Source organism: Lentinus tigrinus (genome assembly GCF_003813185.1).
Source record: "Lentinus tigrinus ALCF2SS1-7 unplaced genomic scaffold L226scaffold_4, whole genome shotgun sequence".
Classification (NCBI taxonomy): domain Eukaryota; kingdom Fungi; phylum Basidiomycota; class Agaricomycetes; order Polyporales; family Polyporaceae; genus Lentinus; species Lentinus tigrinus.
Genome location: NW_027137913.1, coordinates 869818 through 888249, shown reverse-complemented (window position 1 = coordinate 888249; position 18432 = coordinate 869818). Strand labels below are relative to the sequence as shown.

Here is an 18432-nt window from a genome sequence, read left to right as displayed (position 1 = left end):
TGACAGAACGTGTCTTCCCTGTGATAGGACTTGAGCGCATACATGCACGGCGTGTCCGTGCCCCAGCATCAGTTCGCTCGCTACGCGGAGCAGTACCTCCAGACCCGCCATCCCCGACAGCGCGAGGTCGTGCAGTCGCTCCAGGCGGCGTGCAGGTCATATACGCGCGTCGTCCTTCGCCTCCGCGCGCAGGCCGAGGCTGAAGCTCGCGTCGCTTCCGCCATGGCGCGCGACAGGGCCCGCAGTCCCGCGCGCGGATGGGGTGGATCAACGAACTCTGTCAACCACGTCCCGAACCAGTACCCGACGCCCAAGAAGAGCTTCTCGCGGAGCTCCAGCCGCGCGCCGTCCCCCACGTCCATGTTCAGTCGCTCGCAGCATGGACACGGTTATGGGCACTCACGTTCTGGCTCCTTCACTGACCCGAGCCTGCATCACAACCCGAGCATCGCCCAGTTCCATGGACCAGACTCGCCGCCGATGAATGGGAGCGGACCGGGCACCTTCCAGTCCCCTCTGTTCCGTATCCGGAGAGCGCCCCTACTTCAAGTCTTCGTCCCGTCACCAGAAGGCGACTGGCTGTCGGACGCGAGCGTGCTCGAGTGCGAACAAGAGCTCAAGCGTGCGGGTGTGACGCACATGTTGCGCGCAGGCGACGTCGTCTGGGACACTGCCGTCGGCGACGAGGGCAACGTGGGGCGGATGGTGTGGGACGGCAGCTATCTCATTGTGAGTTCCAAGCCTTCTTATATGCTTCTGGTCGTCAAGCTGACAGTTCACTTGTGCAGGACCTGGACTACGCGTACTCACGCTCCGGCGACCTGCCCAAGTACTTGCCGACGCTCTCGTTCCCGCCGTCATACTTCCACCGCGTCGTGCGCACGATGGGCAGTGGGAACCCGATCTGCCATATCGACATCGCGCCGTGGGGCGAGGAGATCGCGGCAAATCTCCAGCTGCTCCAGGACAGGATGAAGACCGAGACGTATGTACCTTCATCGACGCTTTCCATGGCATGCGAGACTGACGGGCGGTGCTCCTTCCAGACCTCAAGGTGGCCACCATATGGTCGTGCGCTGGGTCCACCGCTCGTCATTTACCATTCGGCCCTCGTCGAGCGGAAAAATGCTCCGAGTGTCCGTGCCGAAGTGCGTGGGCCCCGGGCCCGGACCGGGAGGCGTGTGGCTAATCGACCCCGGCTGGTACGGCACCGTCGTCGTTGAGGCAGAGGGCACGAACGAGGGCCTTGCGGATCTTCAGGCGCGCTGTAGAGGCGCGTTTCCCATCAGGGCGATCGGCGCTGCGGCGCATGTCAGCGTCAGTCCGGAGCGCGCGGCGAAGGAGGAGGAGCGGAGGATGGTGTTCCGGATTTTGAGGGAGAAGAGGTACGTCTGATAGTGTCGTGATGGTCTTGTGGACGGATGTGCTGATGACTTCTTGCGTGTTGCAGCCGTCCTGGAGAGATCTGGATCAGGACAGTCACCGCGAAGGAACGCCTGCTGCCACCGTAAATGAACGTGCTCGGACACTGTACCTGTTTTCTGTGCATCAACATCTCCTTCATAGACCTGCATCGCCATTACCCTTGCATCGCTTCTCGCATTCTATGTTCTCTATCGCATGTCATGTTCTGTTTTCTCTCCCGTTTCCCCCAGGAACAATCTGCGCTCTTACTTGTTGTAGTCCATCGCACATGCGTACGCACCACACACACCACACATACTTACCCTGTATCGTTCACGCGACTCCCCTTCTGCGCTGCCCCACCTTCCGAGCCTTGTAGCCGAACGCTTGCTGTTCTGCTCTTGTCGTGTACCCTTCCTTGTCTGTCTGCTATTATACCTTATGTTATGTCATGATGTTATTGCATGTTCATGCCGTGTTTGTATAGTAGAGAATTTAATGCTGCGTGTTTTGTCTTTCTGCGTCAGCGGACCTTCGTGGCTTAGCGCTTCATAGCCATCATGTGCTGTTGAGCGTTGTCCACATATATGCTGAAATGTGTCAAGTCGGAGCGCGGACTATTACGTCCTTGGGTGGTTTGCCGGGCTGTATCAAGACGCCGATCCATGCGTCAAATGAGGTTTGCGCCCTGTCGCTTCGGGTGGTCGACACGACGAGTTTGCGGACTGGTGGTGTGATCGAGTGGACTTGAGAAGCTTGCGGTACCCAAGGGCTTCATCCACCAAAGGCCCATTGTGTACAAGCCTCCGATCACTCTCTGTGCATGTGAGCTGTCAAATGGGATACATTCTCTTCGTCCCGGGCACTGCAGACGTCCCGCCGGACCAAGAGCTACCCCGAGCTATCTATCGTACATACAGTATACCGTCAACGCAAGGCATCCGAGTGAGGAACTCGAACCGTAAATCCGGAGTACTGAGTCTTGTTCAGCATGAAGGCAGCAAAGTAGCGGACGGGACGACCTTACCAGTGTAATACAATTAGGCCTCCATCGCGTCCTCCATCTTAGACCTCTGCCGCTTCCCCGTCCTCGTCCTTGGTCACGAGGAGCTCGACACCATCGTCTTCACCGTTGCAGAGCTCCATCGAGTAGACCAAGATGCTAGACCTTGTAGTATCAGAGAGCTGCAATGAGCACCCGGCGCACACCGTGCCAGTGACAGATCTAGAGACACACAGCCTCAGGCTCACCCCACGCTCGCCGGAAGACGGACCATGCGCTCGATCCGAACCACGTCCCCGACGCTCAGCGTCCGGCCGTCCTGAAACCCTCCCCGGTGGGCCCCGAAGACCTGGTAGTCGACGGGGAGGAGGACGAACTCGGACCCGCCCGCGCCGTCGGAGAGGTCCGCGATGAGGCCCTTGCGGAAGCCGAAGAGCTCGGTCTCTGCGCAGCGCTCGAGGCTCTCGATGCGCATGACGGGGCTTTCGACGCAGATGTGGTAGTTGAGGTGGTTCTTGAAGGCGGCGGCGGCGTGCGGGGTGAGAGCGGCGGGCATGATGTCGATGTCGGATGGCTGAGGATTGAGGATTGGGCTGGGCTGACGGCTTTAGAGGCGCGGGTGTTTCGCTATGGGGGAGGCCTGGTGTCTCTTGCTGGGTTGTGTCGGACGGTACTTATCATCGGTGTTGTCTTGGTGTTAGGTCGTCTGCCGCTCAGAGAGGCTCACCGTGGTCGACTACCGCGCGGGACATGAGATGTCCAACATGCCGGACGCCCTTGTACCACATAGCTCGAGCCTGTGTCAGGTGAAGCAGCCGTGAGAGCTGCTGTAGAGGGAGGAAGGGGGAGAACATGTCAAGATGGCAATGTCCCGTCCACATCTCGTAACTGAACCCCATGGAGGTGACGCGCGAGATACACGTGATCGGGTGCGGAAGAAAGATTTGTGGTCTATTCCGACTCGTCACCGCTTCTTCAAAGGGCAAATGGTGGTGGATTTATACGAGCGCAAATGCCGCGGGGGTGAGCGTCAGGATCTTTGAAGCGAATTCTGAAGAACACCGGTGGGTCATGTTGTTCAGAGCTCTTTGGACACTTGAGCGGTGCAGAAGAGATGTACTCACTGCCTGCCTGGCAACCAGCGATTCGGAGCTTGCACGACGCTCCGGAAAAACGATCATCCCGAACGACAACCATTTGGGCGACTTCTTCACTCTCTTCATGGCAGATGGGGAGAAGGGACCTCTCTTCAGCCTGCCAATATTCTTTGCATAACGATCTCGATCCTAACCTAGTCAGAGGGTAATCAAATCTGGATAGGATGAAAGTTTTCTCACCGACACCGCCGGTAATGAGTGGCATTGGAACACGAGCCGATGACAATCTGCTCCGGTGATGAGAGCGGCTGAGCGCAAACACGCTGATGGCTCTGGCTGGATATTGTCGGTACCACCGTAGTGCGCCTGTCTGTCGTTCCATGCAGCCGCAATCTCGTCATGCGGACAGCGTCCGACGGCATTGCTGTCAGCTTAAGTCAAACTGGGATATGCCCTGGCGGCGGCGTACTGCAAGTTGTCAAGGCGTCCTTCCTGCGGCGCTTTGTGGTTGCCCAAATGAGCATGCTGCATGTGTGAGTGGTTTGATGGTTAATAGATGAAGCAGATAACGCACCTGGAACTACTTGATGGTAAAAGTCCGCATCCCTATGGGGTAATAAAGTTGTCAATAGGCGTTCGGCATTCGTGTTCCAGGGAACGTAAATAGGCTGACTTCTACGTCGGGCCGCAAACTGGAAGGAAACGGTCTAAGAAAAGCGCGTGTGTGGTTCAATGGGAGGAGTTGGAGTAAATCGTGACAAGGAAGTTCGGGCACACACCCGGCTGTGTGGGTCCAAGCGCTATCTCGAAGCGCCGCCCTGTAAGCCATCGCTCACATGGTTAGCCGGAAATTCCAACTCATGTTAAGGACAATGATCATCCACCTATCCGCCCAAGAAATACAATATTCAGAACACAATGACAATATAATACCAGCCGAGAAGAACTCAATCTTCAGCGTATTTCGTCGGAGCGCTCCAGATATCTCCTATTCGTCTCCGGTCTGCCCCCGGTCGACGATCATCGCTGCATCGGCAAGCGCGTCGAGAGTTTCAAGCGCTTTGAGTGCTGCCGGTACCAGGGCGTTCTTGCGATGCAGGTCGCGGCAGACGTCCGCGAGAGCTCGCTCGAGGATCACACGCCGCTTCCGTTCCTCCCGGAGCTTCATCTCGGTGAGGAGGCGAGCAGCACGCTCTTGTTGCAAGTCCGAATGGGCTAGGCGAGAAATGAACTCCGGATATACAGTTTACTGCCAATCATCAATTATGACTCACCGACGCTTATTGATTTGACCGGATACGTTATGCTGGTGTCTGCGGCGCAGTGGTCTGTCACAGCCGGCAGGATGCTGGAGGCATCCAGGAGCTCAAAATCGCGTATCAAGGCGATGCTAAGCAACCAATGAGGACAAAGCAGTTGTGGAAGATTCTGCAGGGCTTACCATGTGTCGGGTTGCTGCAGACGAGATATTCCCGATATCCTGGCAACCGATCCGACTTGCAGGCTGCGTCTCTCGTCTTCATTGCATACGCGCCCGTTCAGCGCTGAGGCAAGCGCAATCCAGGCATAACCGTCGCCATCTGTGATATACGCCTCGTATGCATTGGTTCGTTCACCTTCACGGAACGTCACGGCGTCACGTATGACGAGGAATCTGACCACCGGTGAAGTGGAGAACACGGATTCCTCAGAAAGATCCGCCAGTCGTACGCACGTTCTGGGTGTCAACGCAGGCTGTGCAAGCATCGCGAGGGCCCGCGACCCTGCATTGCTCGAGATAGGCAAGGATTTGGGGGTGCTCAGTAACCGTTTAGCCGTACTCGCTGAAGCCAGCGCTGAGGATGCCTGCCCGAGGAATGTCGCAGCCTGGAAGACGGGATTGTGTCAGCACCATGACTGACAAGGAACGTGCAACCGTCACCGAGAAACACGTCGCGGTAGAACATACAGGAGGGGGTGACCTCTGTCCGTAATCAAGGGTGCTCTGATAGTTATTTCGCCCTATGTGAATCGGAGGGAGAATTTGGGGTGCTCGTGGTGCATGGAAGGCAGTCGCATGAGGTGACACAATATGCGGAATCCCGGAAGAAGACGGCGGATGGGTGAGGGCAGAAGCTGATGATGGCGTTCGATTCGACGGAGACACTTCAAGTCGCTTCGAGCTGGAGGTCTTGTACTTCTGTTGCCCACTTGTAGATGCACGGAGATTGATCGTGCTGTTCCTGCACGGACGACGCTCAACCTATACTCCGTGCAGTACTATTTGAAACCTACCCTTCCGAGTAGTATATTTGCGCTCTGTACATGGCGGACCATAAGCAATGCATTAACAGGGATTATGCACTCACATATATCGTTCAGATAAGGTATCTTTGTCTGCCAAGGCCCGCACGACGTTATGTTTGATAAGCTTGCAAAATTCCTGTGGATGTCAACCACACCCGCGTCAACAGAGCTACTGAATCATGTTTTACGCGCCAATCGCGCGACCGCAAAGCGCAATAACTTACAGCATCCCGTAAGGGATAGGTAGCGCGAACTTGCCCGGTACCCCAGACGATCCTAATCTCGCGCATGGACTGTCCAGAAATGTTGAGTGAGAGCGCATCCAAGTCCCCTCGAAATTCATCGATGATGCTGCCTCCTAGAGACTTCCTCCCAGACTCCTCCGTTGTCTGCAGCATCCGAGCCCGGTCCCCCTTGTATTGTATACACACTCCCGGATAAGGGCGCATACTGGGAGGTCCGCCCGATTCATCCGCACGCGTGACCATGTTGGGTTCCCGCTTGAACGGTAGATCCTGTGTCTTCTGGGATTTCTGTACATGCGTTCATCGCATAGCTGGTCAACGAGGCGAGATATCTCTCACCAACACCAAGAGCGGGTTTGAAAGGTCCGAAACGGGACTCTTGCTTGTCAGGCTGGCAATAGAAGGGGCGGACTCTGAGCTTCAAAAGCAAAAGAGAAGTTGAAGCTCTAGTGCAGTTATACGGGATGATACTAGTGGCTTGTTCATCATTATGTGCTTGTGTGACTATGAAGTAGACTGCCTACAGTGGAAAACAAAAGTTCAGAATACCTAGGACGAGCTGCGATAGTGGTGGTCAACGTGACGATGGTGTGGAATACGAAGGGTGGTGGCAATGAAACTGCCAGTGGCCAGGCCGCGGCTTGCTGGTCAGTAGACTAACCGCATCATAGTGTTTTGTATACCCCACTCTTTATGGGTCGATGGCGTAGTTGGTTATCGCATCTGTCTAACATTCCAGGGGAGTGCACAGAAGGTCCTCAGTTCGAACCTGGGTCGACTCAATTTTGCTCCACTTTCTTCTCCGCTAAACAGCGTCGAGTATTCCCTATCTATATGGTGATAGGTAACCTTAGGGTATGCGTCATGTAAGAGTTAGCTGAATCACTAGCACTCTGGTGCCAGAAAGGAAGCCGAAATGCACAAGAGACACTCAGTCATCCCTCAGTCTTAAGAGCGAATTTCATTCGCCGCCTCGGTCGTTACGACATGCGGTTGCTCGTCAGACTAGTCGCTTGCGCGAAGACTCATAGTCAGAACAGGAAGCACATTCTAAAAACTACAGATATGCCATTGACAAAGCCAGGTCGTGATTGAATACAATTTGCGTTGAGTCTTCATCCAGGAAAGCAGTAGTGACTATGCAGCACGCGCGACGTCGAACGCGCCATCCGATCCCAAAGGAGAACAGTGGGAAACCTAGTAGCCGACACCGATCAAGTAATCGGCCAGGTTCTCCACGACAGGTGTTGCTTCAGGGGCCTGGATGGGCGCAGTGTACTCCGCAACAAGGACAGCCTGCTTTGTCTTGACGAGCACGCATCCATCACCCTAACAGAGGGGGGAAAACACATCCAGCCATCAGCATCGATGCAAGAGCATGGCCCGGACGCTATGACGCACCCCCTTCTTGCCGTACACACTTCGGTCGTTTGCCGAGAGAGTGAAGAACTTCTGGCCCGCTAGACGGATACCGTGCGCCTGTGTGTTCGCAGGGTCGTTGAACGCGCTCACAATCGTCTTCTGCTCGTCAGCGGAGAGCTGAAGGAGAGTAAATGTGTGGTCCGATAGATGGGCGGAGCGGAGGTCAGACGGTGGCCATTACCAAGACGAGACCCGAACGCACCGTATACCCTGGCGAAGAGGCCCAAACACCACCCGCGAGACCGACAATGGCAGCCTTGCTGATCTTGCCAGTTCCGAGGAGGTTGGTGTCGACGTACGCTGTACATATCGGGCGCAAGACGCGACAGATCTGAGTAGGCTATTCGAGCGATCATAGACGAAGCGCGTCATTCACCTTGCCAAGACATGGTTTCAGCGTAAATATGAGGAGGAGACGCAGACGGGGGCGGAGAGGTTGTAAGGAGATGAGGGGGAAAGGTAGACGGATTGAGCACTCTATATTATGTGCGGGACGCTACTCCGCCGTAGTCGCAATCGCGCCGGAGATCGCCATCCGATAACAACCATTCTATGTCTTTCCTACTAAGTCGTCTTATTCTCGTTAACACACTCCTTGTACCGGCTTATCGGGCAATTATCGCGAGGCAGTACGGAACGTTGTGAAGGTAGTAACTATGCACATCTAGCACACAACAACACAAGATCGACGTAAGTACGCCCGCCGGTAAACTCATGCAGGCATCGCTACTACGGCGCGCTGGCATACGGCAGCGGCACGAGTAGCATGGACGTTTGAGCGGCGTCCGACGGAAAAGTAGTGAAGATGTCAAGCGTGTTCGTCGCGTTCTTGACGTCTTGCAAACCGCAAGTCTTAACGAAGTCCCCCGCGACCGCGGCACGCTTCTTGATGTACGCTGCAAATGACGCGAGAGGACACGAAGACCCGGGGCCCGACGCGCACCCGGGCACAGGAACAACCGCGTTGTTGATCTGTCCATCGTGTGAGCGGTGCCGACGCCAGGATGTAATGAGGTGCCGCCTGTGCACTCACCCTGATGCGGACGTACTTCTGCGCGTTCACGCTGGCACCGGGTCCCAGGATGGGCTGGTTCGCGATGTGCTTCACGCTTGTCGGCGGGTCGTGCTCGTCACATGACAGGCGTTCTAGCGCGACATACCCGCGAAAAGAGACGAGGTATGACGAGCGGAAGGTGCGACGTCGGTTCGGACTCTTTGCGGACAACGGGTAGACACCGGAGAGCTCTGACGTGTTCCAAAGGCCAAGGGCTGAGACAGCGGGTGGCAGATTGTTGTCATGCTGTGGGGGTAACGCGATAGATCAACAGCGCGATCGCCAATACGACGGGGATCGGACTGACCGTGAAGCTCATGATCAGTGGAGGTGGCACGAAGTTGCTGCCACTGCTCTCGGTAGCATCATTAGGGCCAGTGACGAACAGTTCGGTTATAGCTTTGACCCATGGATAGCCCGTAGTAGCTGAGAAAGGGTTACCAGGACCTGAACTTCAGATTCGTTGGCATCAGTGTGAAAGCAGACTACGCAGCTCAACCCGATCTACCCATAGTAATAGTTCAGGTCATGGGCGTATTCATAGTCGAGCCACTCGGATTCTGTCAGCGACGTGAGGTCAGAAGTGACGGTTCAGTATCATTATACAGCCGTGCACTAGCCTGTGAAGATGTCGCAGAAACGCGTGTCTCCGTTCACCTCGGCCTGGAACCCGCATAGATCTTGCATGACACCGATATCGGTCGCATTCAATGTCAGTCCGTCCAGGTATTTGTTCAGCCTATTCGCGATCGTGCTCTGGTACGTCCCGCGGAACGTCGTCGCCTTGAACGAAGTGTCTCCACTGCTGTAAGCGGGGCATCCTGCCGAGGGCGTGAGCGAATCCGCGAAAGTGTAGTTGACCGAGTCGGGCATCGTGATGACATGGCCACGGTTCTCGCCTGGAGCGGATATGTAGTTCCCTTGAGAAAGGTATCCCAGGGTAAAGTAGGTAGCAGTATCCACAACTCGCTGTTGACCGGCAGACCTTTGGATGTACAGTGGTTAGAACGACATCTCCCAGGGTTTTGCTTTATGTACAACTGACCAGACTGTGAAATTGTCCCCACCCCTGGTGAGCCGGTAGCGTTTTCTCAGTTCCACCCCGAGGTCGAAAGCTTCCCTTGATCCGGTAGATGATAAGAAGAGTGGATCATGGGGGATGTCGTCAATGGGCGGGGTCCAAGACGGTAGGAAAGACAAAGGCCCCTTCGCATTGTACGTCGCGTTCTGCAGCTTGGCAAACAACGACTGCCATCCCGCGAACGAGCCTGGCTCGGGAAAACGCCTGGAAGAAATCCATCAGCAGGGCATAAGGAGTAAGATTCGCATAAGGACACTCACGAGCCATGGCGCACTAGATACGCTGCCTGATCGACGCTACACTGCACAGGAGTTGTCGAAAGAATGCCGAATTGCGCAGGCGCGTCGAAGTAAGGTGATGCAGGGCCAGAGTGGTGCAATGGGTTGAATCCCGCTAGGGCTCCGCTCACGCCCGCAAACAGCGCCCAGGGAGCCAGACTGAGGAGCGCTGCGATGGTCATAGTAAGTGGTCAGTAGACTCGTGGATGCCTTGGTAGCGCAGACACAGGCACGGAAACTTATATGGCCGTCGGGAAGCATGCGGACAGCCGGTCAGGTACTTGGCATGGAGAATTGGACTACAGACGGTAGGCGGGGATGCACGTTCGTGATTAGGATTCGCTTGGGAGAGTACGTACCGATCCGGGCACGCGACAACAAGGGCTGGCAAATCCGGGCCGCGTCCGGTGTGTCGGATGGATGATGCAGCAAGGTCCCTCATGTCCCGTATACGTACCTGTGCACTACCTACAACGCTTGTTCCTGCTCATGGAGCCCTCAACGCCGAGACGCGACATTACAGTCAAGACTGAGTGGCCTCAGAAGTGGAGTCAGCACGACCTTCATAGATCAAAGATGTAACAAATCCGCTCACCGCTTGAAGTAGACTGGTGAGACAATTATAAGATATCGAGAGGACTCAGAGTACAATTATCTGAATATAGATATGCGCAGATCCGTATAGTACATATGTGTGAGGGTGTTCGACAGCGCGAAAGCGGAATGAAGAGTCTAATCCGGTAGTTCCCATCCGTATAGTTTACCTGTATCTTCACCATGGTAAAGTGATTCACTGACAGGACGCTTAGTGAGCTTTCAGTTGGAGACACACGTAGTCAGCGTACCCGACAAACTTCAGAGCTGTAACGCAGGGTATCGAGCTCCTGAAGCGACTCTCGGATTTGACTTTGAGCGTCTTGAGCGTAACGAACTCCCATTGCGCCTTCTCGCCTTCTGGGGTGTTGTTGGCGTTCCAGGTACGTAGCGTGATAGTGCCGTCAGGGGCTCCGGTGGCGATTAGTTCTGTATGAGAGTAGTCGCGTTCAAGGAAAGCGATGGACGTGACGGGAGGATACAACGGCGATGGGGCAGCCTCCGTGAGGTCGAGTGAAACAATGGGTCGAGCGTTGATCGTATGTAGCCATAGTCGGTCTCGTGAACAGGTCGCGATGTAGCCCTAGAACAACGTCAGGCGGGACCACCGGGGTGATCGCTGGAGTAGGCTTACCGTGCTTTCGTAGATGGACACGAGGTGAATCTCTGCAGATGGGCCAGAGCCGTGCCATATTGAGCACGTGTATACACCTCGATTGAGGTCCCATATCGCTGCGCTACCGTCCTTCGAGCCACTGACGATGAGCGACCATGCTCTTGACGCTGCGATACAATTGACACGTGCAGTGTGTCCGCGCATGAGGTGTGTGAGCTGGAGAGACACCGGCTGGTCACGACTTCGGTCGTTTCGTATGACGCGCCATAAGCGCACGGTGTTATCTGTGGATCCAGTGACGAGTGTACCTGCATCTGCGAAGGTGGCACAGGAGCAGAACGCCGACTCGACTACTTGCGAGACCTACAACATGTGGTATGAGAGCCACTCGCGGTATGAGCTCGTAGTACTCACTTTCCGATCAACCATAACTTTCAGCGAACCGGTGGATGCGGGTCCGCCTTCCCAGACGATCCCCTCATGTGGCCTTGAAGGAACGCATATCATACCTTCTGGACACGGAATGACCTGCTGGCCGATCAGATCGAGCACCAACTCTCGCACGGGCTGCTCGGAACCAAGATCTATAGAGGTTCTCTGATGAGCTGCCGCTCGAACTGCATTTATGGACACGAACCTTTCAGAGGTCTGGAACCCTGTGTCAAGAGGTGGTAGTCTTCCGCAATTCCATAGATGATACCAAGTGGGAGTGCCGAGTTGCCGTGCATGTGGCGAGATGGGTGTGGATGTCCGAAGATCTTGCGTGGCGTTTGCCCGACTGAAGAATTGTTAGCTAGACATGCCATGATCAAGTATAGAGCGCACGAACAGTTATGGATGATGCCCACAGTTGCTTCACGTTCAAGATCATCAGTGATCGCGTCGAGGTCTGCAAACATGTTATGGGACAGAACGTATGCAAGCAGCGGGTCTATGACCTACCGATGGCTCCTTCGTAGCTGAGCGGATGGAACACATTATAGGAGTCGGGATCTCCTTGTTTGCAGCCCCATATCAGGTCAATCCATTGTGGAAGGTGTTCGCTAACATAGTCGCTCTCAAGGGCCTGTATTGGAGACACATCAGACCCTCCAGGAGCGTCATAGGAGACATACGAACCTTGCGATTAAGAACGACGAAGAGCAAGGGATCGTTCCTCGCCCAGGGAGGTAGCTTCACGTCATGTATCTTCTCGCCGCTACTCTGCTGCACACCAAAGTCGAGGTTTTGTGAGTTCTCGAGGAACCTGGGACGATGTCAGACATTGATACACATTGTGTGCTACGATGGACTCACTCAGGACACGAGAAGAATTCAGGGATCAGCTCACGGACGTCGCCGCGGATGTCTTGAGATGCTGATGAATATGCCCTGTTGATGTCGCTGACTGAGGGTCAGCTAGGGGTCCCCCAGCAAGATGATCTGAACTCACATGAAAAGTCGATCCGGCAGATCCCAGTCACCTCCCTATTACGTGCATGAGTATGCGTCCTAGTCAAACTTCACTGCCTATGCACCGACCTGAAGTGTCTTGAACATGTGCGTAAATGGTTCCATACGAATCAAAAAATGGCAAACAATCATTGAGGAACTGAAGTGTGTGCCATAGTGGAAGGGCTTTTCCCCGACACTCTGCAGGTTATCATAACGGGAGCGAGCTGCTTCTCGTCGGGCCTCAGTGAGTGCACCCATGGGCAAGGAGAGACTAGATAACATCTTAAATACATCGGCTCAGCAAAGTCCATAAGATGACGTACTCTCGAAAGGTTTCTGCCTTTGACAAGTCAAGCTTGCTGGAGGTATAGTCGCTAAGGACCCAGGCTATAATCCATTACGAGTTAGTGACATGAGTAGTGAGGCGAAACAGTATCAACATCTCACGGAATACCGGATATTGTGTGGCGTCACTCGGCGTGCGACCAGACACTTGGTTCAGGATACTCAAGTAGGTGAACTGGGGAACGGTCAGCGAATACATTGTGTGAGTAGCATTCGAAATACTCACATTCGAAATTTCGCGCGACTGCCATTTCCTCTGAGCAATTGAGAGTTCGTCGGAGCTAAAGCCTGAGAGCATTCTGGCACCGAACGATGATGACACCTTCGCGCTGAGTTTGCCAGTGAATGGTGACTTCAGCAATCCCGCACTACCGGGATCTCCAGCTATTCGACCGATGATATGAGACAGCCTGGACGTGATCTCTCGCCTCTGTTTGCGATCCACGAACACCACGAGGAGCGACCTACTATCGCGAAAGTAGATCTCAAGCCTAGACCGGAACGTGAATGTAGCTACGACGACCAAGTGAGAATACACACGTACGCGACATCGCGGAACAAGAACGTCCGATCGCTGAAGTTCATGATTTGGTCGTGCGGCCTTTTTAATTCAGATTTAGAATTCTCCTCGTTTCGTCAAAGAGGTGCGACGAACTTACCAACGTTGAGCTCTTTGATGATGGTCGAGGTCCATGATGCTGCCTGGGACGAAGAAAAGCTTCCGGGGGGCGTCGTGCGCTTCGATCACTTCGCCGTCATCATTCTCCACAAGCCCGTCTAACAAGTATAGATGACTCCGGCCAAATATTAACAACCCAGCTTCACATGATATGTCAGCATCGTCAGCATAGTTCGGAAGAATACCTTGACTCACGAGAAGAGTCAACGCCAGAGATCCGCGCGACAGTCTTCACTGCATCAATGATATCACCAGGCTCAAGCTCATGTCTAACACGGCGATGCTTGTCATCCACGATTTCCTCGCCAAGTTGGTCTGTAAGAGGTCAAATCAGAAGAACAGAATGCTGACGTTTGGAGGTGCTTACCGTCCACTTCGGTCGAAGACAGGTCATATGATTCCGACCAAGGAGGGACCTCGATCTGCATGATGGACTGGGTATCAACGTCGAGCGACTGCACGTCGCCGATCTGCTGTTGATCAACCTTTGAACTCGGCATCTTCTCTTCGTCGTGCTCTAGCTTCTTCCTGCACATGATGAGGACAAAGACATCAGCGAGAGGATTGCATGCACGAACCTGACTCGATAAGGGCCCTCGGTCTCGTCTAACCGCCACCGTGGTACTGCATCGGTCTTCGCCCATAGACCACGTTCGGTTGTGAGGACAATCGACCACTCTGTCAAGGACGCGATTTGTCGGTTGTGTTCACGGCTGAGGGGGGTGATCACTATTCTCACCGCACTGAAGACGATGAAGCTCGCTTACAGGTCCAATACAGTCTTCCGCAATCTCTTCCTCTCGGTAATGACCACAGACTTGCGCCACTCATGTATGCGGATGATAGAGCGCTTGACCGCACTCTCCCCGAGTTGCATACTCAGTCGAACGGACGCCATCCGCCTTCGCCGAGCCTTCGTACCGACAACGGCGGCAGGATCTAGGCTGGTCTCTTGCGTGGCGCGTGGGTTGAGCACGCTCTCCGCTGCTTGAAGAACGTCCATAATCTGGACGACGTTAGGGAAATCGAAACACGGTACGTATTGCAACATACCTCTTGCTTCTGCGACACAGCCACAGCGTTGTCAAGGGCGATGCTGAGGCCAAGGTGGGAGAGCTTCTCGAGCACACGGATCGTGCTCTGGTCGATCTCTGGAGAGTATGCCACCGACGTCGAGTACATCTTGTATGCGTCGATATAGGACTGAGTTACCGCGTGAGAACGGAAGACCTCGCGGAACGTCGGGCTAGTGGAGTGCGTATCGATGAGTGTCTCAAGCAGGTGTTCCACATTGGCTGAGGCTGTGGCACGGGCTACAGAAGAGCAATTCGTCAGGACTGATACTATGCCTCCCATATTATGGAGTGGTCACATACTCTGTGGATCATCGGACACTCTGCTGTTGTCCAGACCCATCTTGAGAGACGCAAAGATCGCTGGGACGATGTGAGGGCAAACGACGGTAGGGATGATGTCCCTCTTGTCCCGACTTCGCCCGAGCAAGACATCGAACGCAGCGTCTTGCACAGTGACATCCCATGCGTAGGGAAGGAAGAGCTTGAGAACGTTCCATCCACTGACCAGCTCAAACTTCCGGCTGAATGACGTCGAGATACCCAAAGCAGTGGAGATCATCCGAAGCACGAGTGTCGCTACGAGAGGCGAGGGACGGTCTCCGAGGAGCAGCAGGCAGATGCGAGTAAGAGGGAGTGTGGCGGTGAATTTGTTGAACATGGCCGGGTTGTCGAGGACCGAGACGAACATCTTGAACACCTGCTCGGCCTTGTACTGGGCGTTCTGGTGGTCGATGCGAGAGATTATGGAGCGAGGAGAGCTTGCGCCATTGCCGCTGGCTGCTCGCTAAGTCAATCGTTATACAAAGAGCACTGTCATGTGAAACTCACTGTCGTGCAAGTTAGCGGCGAGGTAGGACACGATAGGTCGGATCGCGTCGTCAATGGAGAAGTTGGCCTCTGCTACGACCTTCAACGTATCCAACAGGAATGGGAATAAGTCGTTCGGGTACCAATCCGTCTGCAATGCGAACAGCAACTTCCGCACGACTCCCATCTTGCTCAAGCGCTGCTTGATGTTAAACCGCTTGTGCCTACTGGTGTCCAAGAGCGTTGCGAAGTGCTCTATGTGCACGAGCTGGATCTCACGACGCGTTCGACACCATAACTGGAAGTCGAGGGCAATGGCGCGGTATGCCACGGTGTTGACGATCGTGGAGTGGCTTCGTAGGCTGTGAGCGCAGAACAAAGCGAGGCTGTGGGGAAGACTCACTCAGGAGAACGGAAGTTCATGCCCAAAAACTCGAACAAAGTTTCGAACCCAGTCATGTTGATCAAGTGGCACTTCTTGCGCAAGATGTCAGCGAGTATGTCATATCCGCCTGTTTGGGTCAACATTAGTATCTTCGAGGACCTCACAAGCCTGAAGCTACTCACGTAACTGCTCCATGTCCTCCGAGTTCTGCCAGCTGTTACGCAGCCCATCAGTGAGAACACCCAATGCCCGCGAGACTTCGTGAGCATTCTGCGCAAGCTGCACTAGCCGCAAGGCCACAGCAGCTCCGCCAATCTCCCACATGGCCAAATCAAGACCGTTGCAACGTGCCAAGAAGACATCAGAGTCCATAGCAGCGTCATTCAACTCGCCCGTCTCCTTGTTTTCAAACAGTGTCGTCACGGTGGAAATGGCGAATATGATGCTGGATTCGCTGATACCTAGCCCGTTCTTGAACGAGTTGATCAAGCCCTTTACTTCTGCAGCAGAGCCCCTTGCCTGCTCCGCACGCGCAAACAGGTGAATGTTGAGTGCGGTCGCCGCTTCGTAGGTGAGGAAGCGGATGAGGTCAGCGGCTTGGAAGCGGGAGACATAGCGAGGACCAAGGTCGTGGATGATTCGTGGAAGCTCGTCCGCTGTTATAATTGATGGGGTTTAGTCGAACGTTACGGTCTATGCGTATCGTCGTACTCACGCAAGGGCTGAGAGAGTAGGTAGGCGGACGCCATACACCAGTTGAGCACTGCGCCGGTCGAGCTGTCGCCGACGATGTATGGACGATCGACGTTGGCATCTCCCCGCGGGTACTGCCATTGTAGCGAGTCTACCATCATTCCGTCAATGAACAGACCTACACCTATGCTCAGTACACTCATGTGGTCACGCTAGTAGAAACTCACGGATTGTCGGCTTGGAACCTCTGTAGGGGTAGTGGACCAGTGTAACGTGCGTCCAGCGGCCTTTTGCAAGACGAGCCTTCAGCATACTGGGATCTTTGCTACCGGTGCTTTCGCAATCGAGATTGCCATCAGGTCGAAGCTTGAGCGAGAAGATGTCGCGTTCGCCAGTGCATATCGAGAACAGGTTATGTGTCCTGTCTCTCGGTACTTGTTCGATCCACAGCCAGACCTGCGCATTATACACGTTCATGTCTAGTTTCAATAGCTCTGAAGTCAATCCACGTACCATGAAAGTGAACCCTGTGGACGGCAGAGCGCGAGTACCATTTCTCGTGACGCGGATGGCAGCTGGCGACTCGAAGGAGAAATGCTCCGGCCACTTCACTTTCATTCCAGCACGGAGGACCTCAAGTACGTCAGGGTCAAGCGTATCGTCCTTCCGAATTGCACGCTGGAACATCAGCCTCGCGTCCGCCGTCTCAACATGGTGGTCCAAGAGTCGCTTGAGCAGCTTCTGGACAACTTGTCGCTCAGGCTTCGGTAAAACCGTCCCGCAACATAGTCTCTCGAAGAGCGACCTGATGAAGCCGAGGCTACTGAGTACGCATTGGTTTCTATGCTTATGCAGTGCCAAACGTTCAAGCAGCTTGGTGCCCATGTAACGCAGCACCGGGTCATCGCGTCCAGGAAGAGTAGCGGCGTTGTACAGGACTTGCAAGGCCTCAGGTACATGGATGAGCCCGAGGTGCTGTGAGAAGTCCTGGAACTTCTTGTCCATCGTCGCGTGGTCCGCACCGGTCATGTGCAGGAAGAACCGGCTCCATGCGAAGTTGTGAAGAGCAAGACATGTTAGGAAGCTCATAGTTTGCTTCACGGTTCTCGAATCGGTAACAAGGGCGAGCGTGGCTTGCGAGAAGGACTCCAGTCCCACCGTAGTCTGCGGAGATGACTTCTGAGAGCGCGTTCACGTGCGCGAAACGGATAGACACACCTTGAAGTATTCAACGTTCTCATTGTGTTTGTGAAGGGCCTCTGAGAGGATAAGGAATACAAGACGCGTTGCCTCGAGGAGTTCTGATCCAGCAGCCTCGTTCTGCGTCTCTTGAGAGAAAGTTGGGTGAATGGTAGACAGCACGCTCATGAGCACCAGGAAGCCGTCCATCTCTCTGAACACGTCCTTGGTGCATGCGTCTTGGAGCATAATTTTGTGGATTTCGGTCAACACCTGTTTCCTTGTCACGCCGCCGAACGCTGGTTGTGAAGCACAGACGTACCTCTATCCGCTCGGACAGCGTGTCCGCCGTTTTTAGCCTCTCCGTCGCGTTCCGCATCAACTCCACGAGCACATCCCTCGCGAAGTCCTCTGGGTCCAGATCATCAGGGTCACTGAGCACTTCAGCAGCTTGCTGGCGGGGGGATAGCGGAGAAGGCAGCGAGAAGCGTGCGCTCAGGGGAGTAAGGAGAGTGCGGAGCATGATGCGAGGCAAAGCTGGGAAGAGCTACCAGAGTTCCAGAGTTTAGATGGTCATGAGCATAACTGTCGCACGTCGAGACAGCAAGGTCGTTGAGGAGAGTTGTCAAGCCGTGTCTTCGGATTTCAGCCACCGCCCGCGCGCGACGCCTCGAGTCGGATGTCGACTGGCACTTCCATCACTGCGTTTGATCCCCCTTCCTTACATCAACGCTGTATTCGTCATGCATCTGAG

At 54.6% G+C, this 18432-nt stretch overlaps 7 protein-coding genes and 1 non-coding gene across 8 annotated transcripts; 2 read left to right on the top strand and 6 right to left on the bottom strand.

The window, feature by feature from the left end:
• Nucleotides 1-42: 42 nt before the first annotated feature.
• Nucleotides 43-1511, top strand: L226DRAFT_455894 (uncharacterized protein; the record flags this gene model as incomplete). The annotated part of the gene is made up of 4 exons (XM_067675264.1): nucleotides 43-729; nucleotides 789-985; nucleotides 1047-1385; nucleotides 1451-1511. 4 exons carry the CDS (start codon nucleotides 43-45, stop codon nucleotides 1509-1511), a joined length of 1284 nt encoding a protein of 427 aa, XP_067539749.1.
• An 820-nt stretch (nucleotides 1512-2331) lies between these two features.
• Nucleotides 2332-3239, bottom strand: L226DRAFT_243106 (uncharacterized protein). Its single transcript, XM_067673188.1, has 3 exons — nucleotides 2656-3239; nucleotides 2432-2572; nucleotides 2332-2379 (listed from the first exon to the last, which is right to left on the bottom strand). Exons 1-2 carry the CDS (start codon nucleotides 2961-2963, stop codon nucleotides 2470-2472), a joined length of 411 nt encoding a protein of 136 aa, XP_067539748.1. The 5' UTR covers nucleotides 2964-3239; the 3' UTR covers nucleotides 2332-2379; nucleotides 2432-2469.
• An 866-nt stretch (nucleotides 3240-4105) lies between these two features.
• L226DRAFT_243064 (uncharacterized protein) lies at nucleotides 4106-5525 on the bottom strand. Its single transcript, XM_067673186.1, has 4 exons — nucleotides 5426-5525; nucleotides 4946-5370; nucleotides 4779-4894; nucleotides 4106-4719 (listed from the first exon to the last, which is right to left on the bottom strand). The coding sequence occupies exons 2-4, from the start codon at nucleotides 5248-5250 to the stop codon at nucleotides 4493-4495; spliced, it is 648 nt and encodes a 215-aa protein (XP_067539747.1). The 5' UTR covers nucleotides 5251-5370; nucleotides 5426-5525; the 3' UTR covers nucleotides 4106-4492.
• A 91-nt stretch (nucleotides 5526-5616) lies between these two features.
• L226DRAFT_243070 (uncharacterized protein) lies at nucleotides 5617-6409 on the bottom strand. Its single transcript, XM_067673187.1, has 2 exons — nucleotides 6375-6409; nucleotides 5617-6323 (listed from the first exon to the last, which is right to left on the bottom strand). The coding sequence occupies exon 2, from the start codon at nucleotides 6276-6278 to the stop codon at nucleotides 5901-5903; it is 378 nt and encodes a 125-aa protein (XP_067539746.1). The 5' UTR covers nucleotides 6279-6323; nucleotides 6375-6409; the 3' UTR covers nucleotides 5617-5900.
• Nucleotides 6410-6730: 321 nt separating this feature from the next.
• L226DRAFT_t45 lies at nucleotides 6731-6817 on the top strand. The gene has a single exon. It is a non-coding gene; the product is annotated as a tRNA-Val (tRNA).
• A 30-nt stretch (nucleotides 6818-6847) lies between these two features.
• On the bottom strand, nucleotides 6848-7860 carry L226DRAFT_501688 (profilin). Its single transcript, XM_067677842.1, has 4 exons — nucleotides 7834-7860; nucleotides 7660-7757; nucleotides 7437-7574; nucleotides 6848-7364 (listed from the first exon to the last, which is right to left on the bottom strand). Exons 1-4 carry the CDS (start codon nucleotides 7844-7846, stop codon nucleotides 7233-7235), a joined length of 381 nt encoding a protein of 126 aa, XP_067539745.1. The 5' UTR covers nucleotides 7847-7860; the 3' UTR covers nucleotides 6848-7232.
• Nucleotides 7861-8166: 306 nt separating this feature from the next.
• On the bottom strand, nucleotides 8167-10111 carry L226DRAFT_550715 (phosphoglycerate mutase-like protein). The gene is made up of 7 exons (XM_067682766.1): nucleotides 9853-10111; nucleotides 9557-9796; nucleotides 9132-9496; nucleotides 9020-9071; nucleotides 8819-8963; nucleotides 8491-8757; nucleotides 8167-8429 (listed from the first exon to the last, which is right to left on the bottom strand). The coding sequence occupies exons 1-7, from the start codon at nucleotides 10050-10052 to the stop codon at nucleotides 8187-8189; spliced, it is 1512 nt and encodes a 503-aa protein (XP_067539744.1). The 5' UTR covers nucleotides 10053-10111; the 3' UTR covers nucleotides 8167-8186.
• A 381-nt stretch (nucleotides 10112-10492) lies between these two features.
• Nucleotides 10493-18306, bottom strand: L226DRAFT_609696 (beach-domain-containing protein). The gene is made up of 30 exons (XM_067686081.1): nucleotides 18001-18306; nucleotides 17718-17951; nucleotides 17013-17663; nucleotides 16727-16955; nucleotides 16522-16677; nucleotides 15989-16462; nucleotides 15825-15933; nucleotides 15443-15774; nucleotides 14915-15391; nucleotides 14592-14851; nucleotides 14306-14544; nucleotides 14117-14251; nucleotides 13906-14066; nucleotides 13734-13853; nucleotides 13519-13678; nucleotides 13404-13460; nucleotides 13086-13350; nucleotides 12962-13034; nucleotides 12838-12901; nucleotides 12602-12785; nucleotides 12513-12547; nucleotides 12377-12463; nucleotides 12200-12326; nucleotides 12023-12146; nucleotides 11910-11969; nucleotides 11718-11858; nucleotides 11495-11664; nucleotides 11099-11443; nucleotides 10716-11047; nucleotides 10493-10663 (listed from the first exon to the last, which is right to left on the bottom strand). The coding sequence occupies exons 1-30, from the start codon at nucleotides 18199-18201 to the stop codon at nucleotides 10603-10605; spliced, it is 6063 nt and encodes a 2020-aa protein (XP_067539743.1). The 5' UTR covers nucleotides 18202-18306; the 3' UTR covers nucleotides 10493-10602.
• Nucleotides 18307-18432: the final 126 nt, after the last annotated feature.

Coding starts and splice junctions, on each gene's coding strand:
- L226DRAFT_243106 (XM_067673188.1), bottom strand. CDS start 2,963: ATGCCCGCCGCTCTCACCCCGCACGCCGCCGCCGCCTTCAAGAACCAC. Junction 2,573..2,655: donor CGTCTTCCGGCGAGCGTGGG/GTGAGCCTGAGG, acceptor TGATACTACAAG/GTCTAGCATCTTGGTCTACT.
- L226DRAFT_243064 (XM_067673186.1), bottom strand. CDS start 5,250: ATGCTTGCACAGCCTGCGTTGACACCCAGAACGTGCGTACGACTGGCG. Junction 4,895..4,945: donor CTGCAGCAACCCGACACATG/GTAAGCCCTGCA, acceptor TTGGTTGCTTAG/CATCGCCTTGATACGCGATT. Junction 4,720..4,778: donor GGTCAAATCAATAAGCGTCG/GTGAGTCATAAT, acceptor TTTCTCGCCTAG/CCCATTCGGACTTGCAACAA.
- L226DRAFT_243070 (XM_067673187.1), bottom strand. CDS start 6,278: ATGGTCACGCGTGCGGATGAATCGGGCGGACCTCCCAGTATGCGCCCT.
- L226DRAFT_501688 (XM_067677842.1), bottom strand. Junction 7,575..7,659: donor CCTCTTCGCCAGGGTATACG/GTGCGTTCGGGT, acceptor ACTCTCCTTCAG/CTCTCCGCTGACGAGCAGAA. Junction 7,365..7,436: donor GTGTGTACGGCAAGAAGGGG/GTGCGTCATAGC, acceptor CCCCTCTGTTAG/GGTGATGGATGCGTGCTCGT.
- L226DRAFT_550715 (XM_067682766.1), bottom strand. CDS start 10,052: ATGACCATCGCAGCGCTCCTCAGTCTGGCTCCCTGGGCGCTGTTTGCG. Junction 8,758..8,818: donor CACTGATCATGAGCTTCACG/GTCAGTCCGATC, acceptor TTACCCCCACAG/CATGACAACAATCTGCCACC. Junction 8,430..8,490: donor AGAAGTACGTCCGCATCAGG/GTGAGTGCACAG, acceptor CACGATGGACAG/ATCAACAACGCGGTTGTTCC.
- L226DRAFT_609696 (XM_067686081.1), bottom strand. CDS start 18,201: ATGCTCCGCACTCTCCTTACTCCCCTGAGCGCACGCTTCTCGCTGCCT. Junction 16,956..17,012: donor CCACAGGGTTCACTTTCATG/GTACGTGGATTG, acceptor TATAATGCGCAG/GTCTGGCTGTGGATCGAACA. Junction 11,444..11,494: donor AAGTTATGGTTGATCGGAAA/GTGAGTACTACG, acceptor CACATGTTGTAG/GTCTCGCAAGTAGTCGAGTC.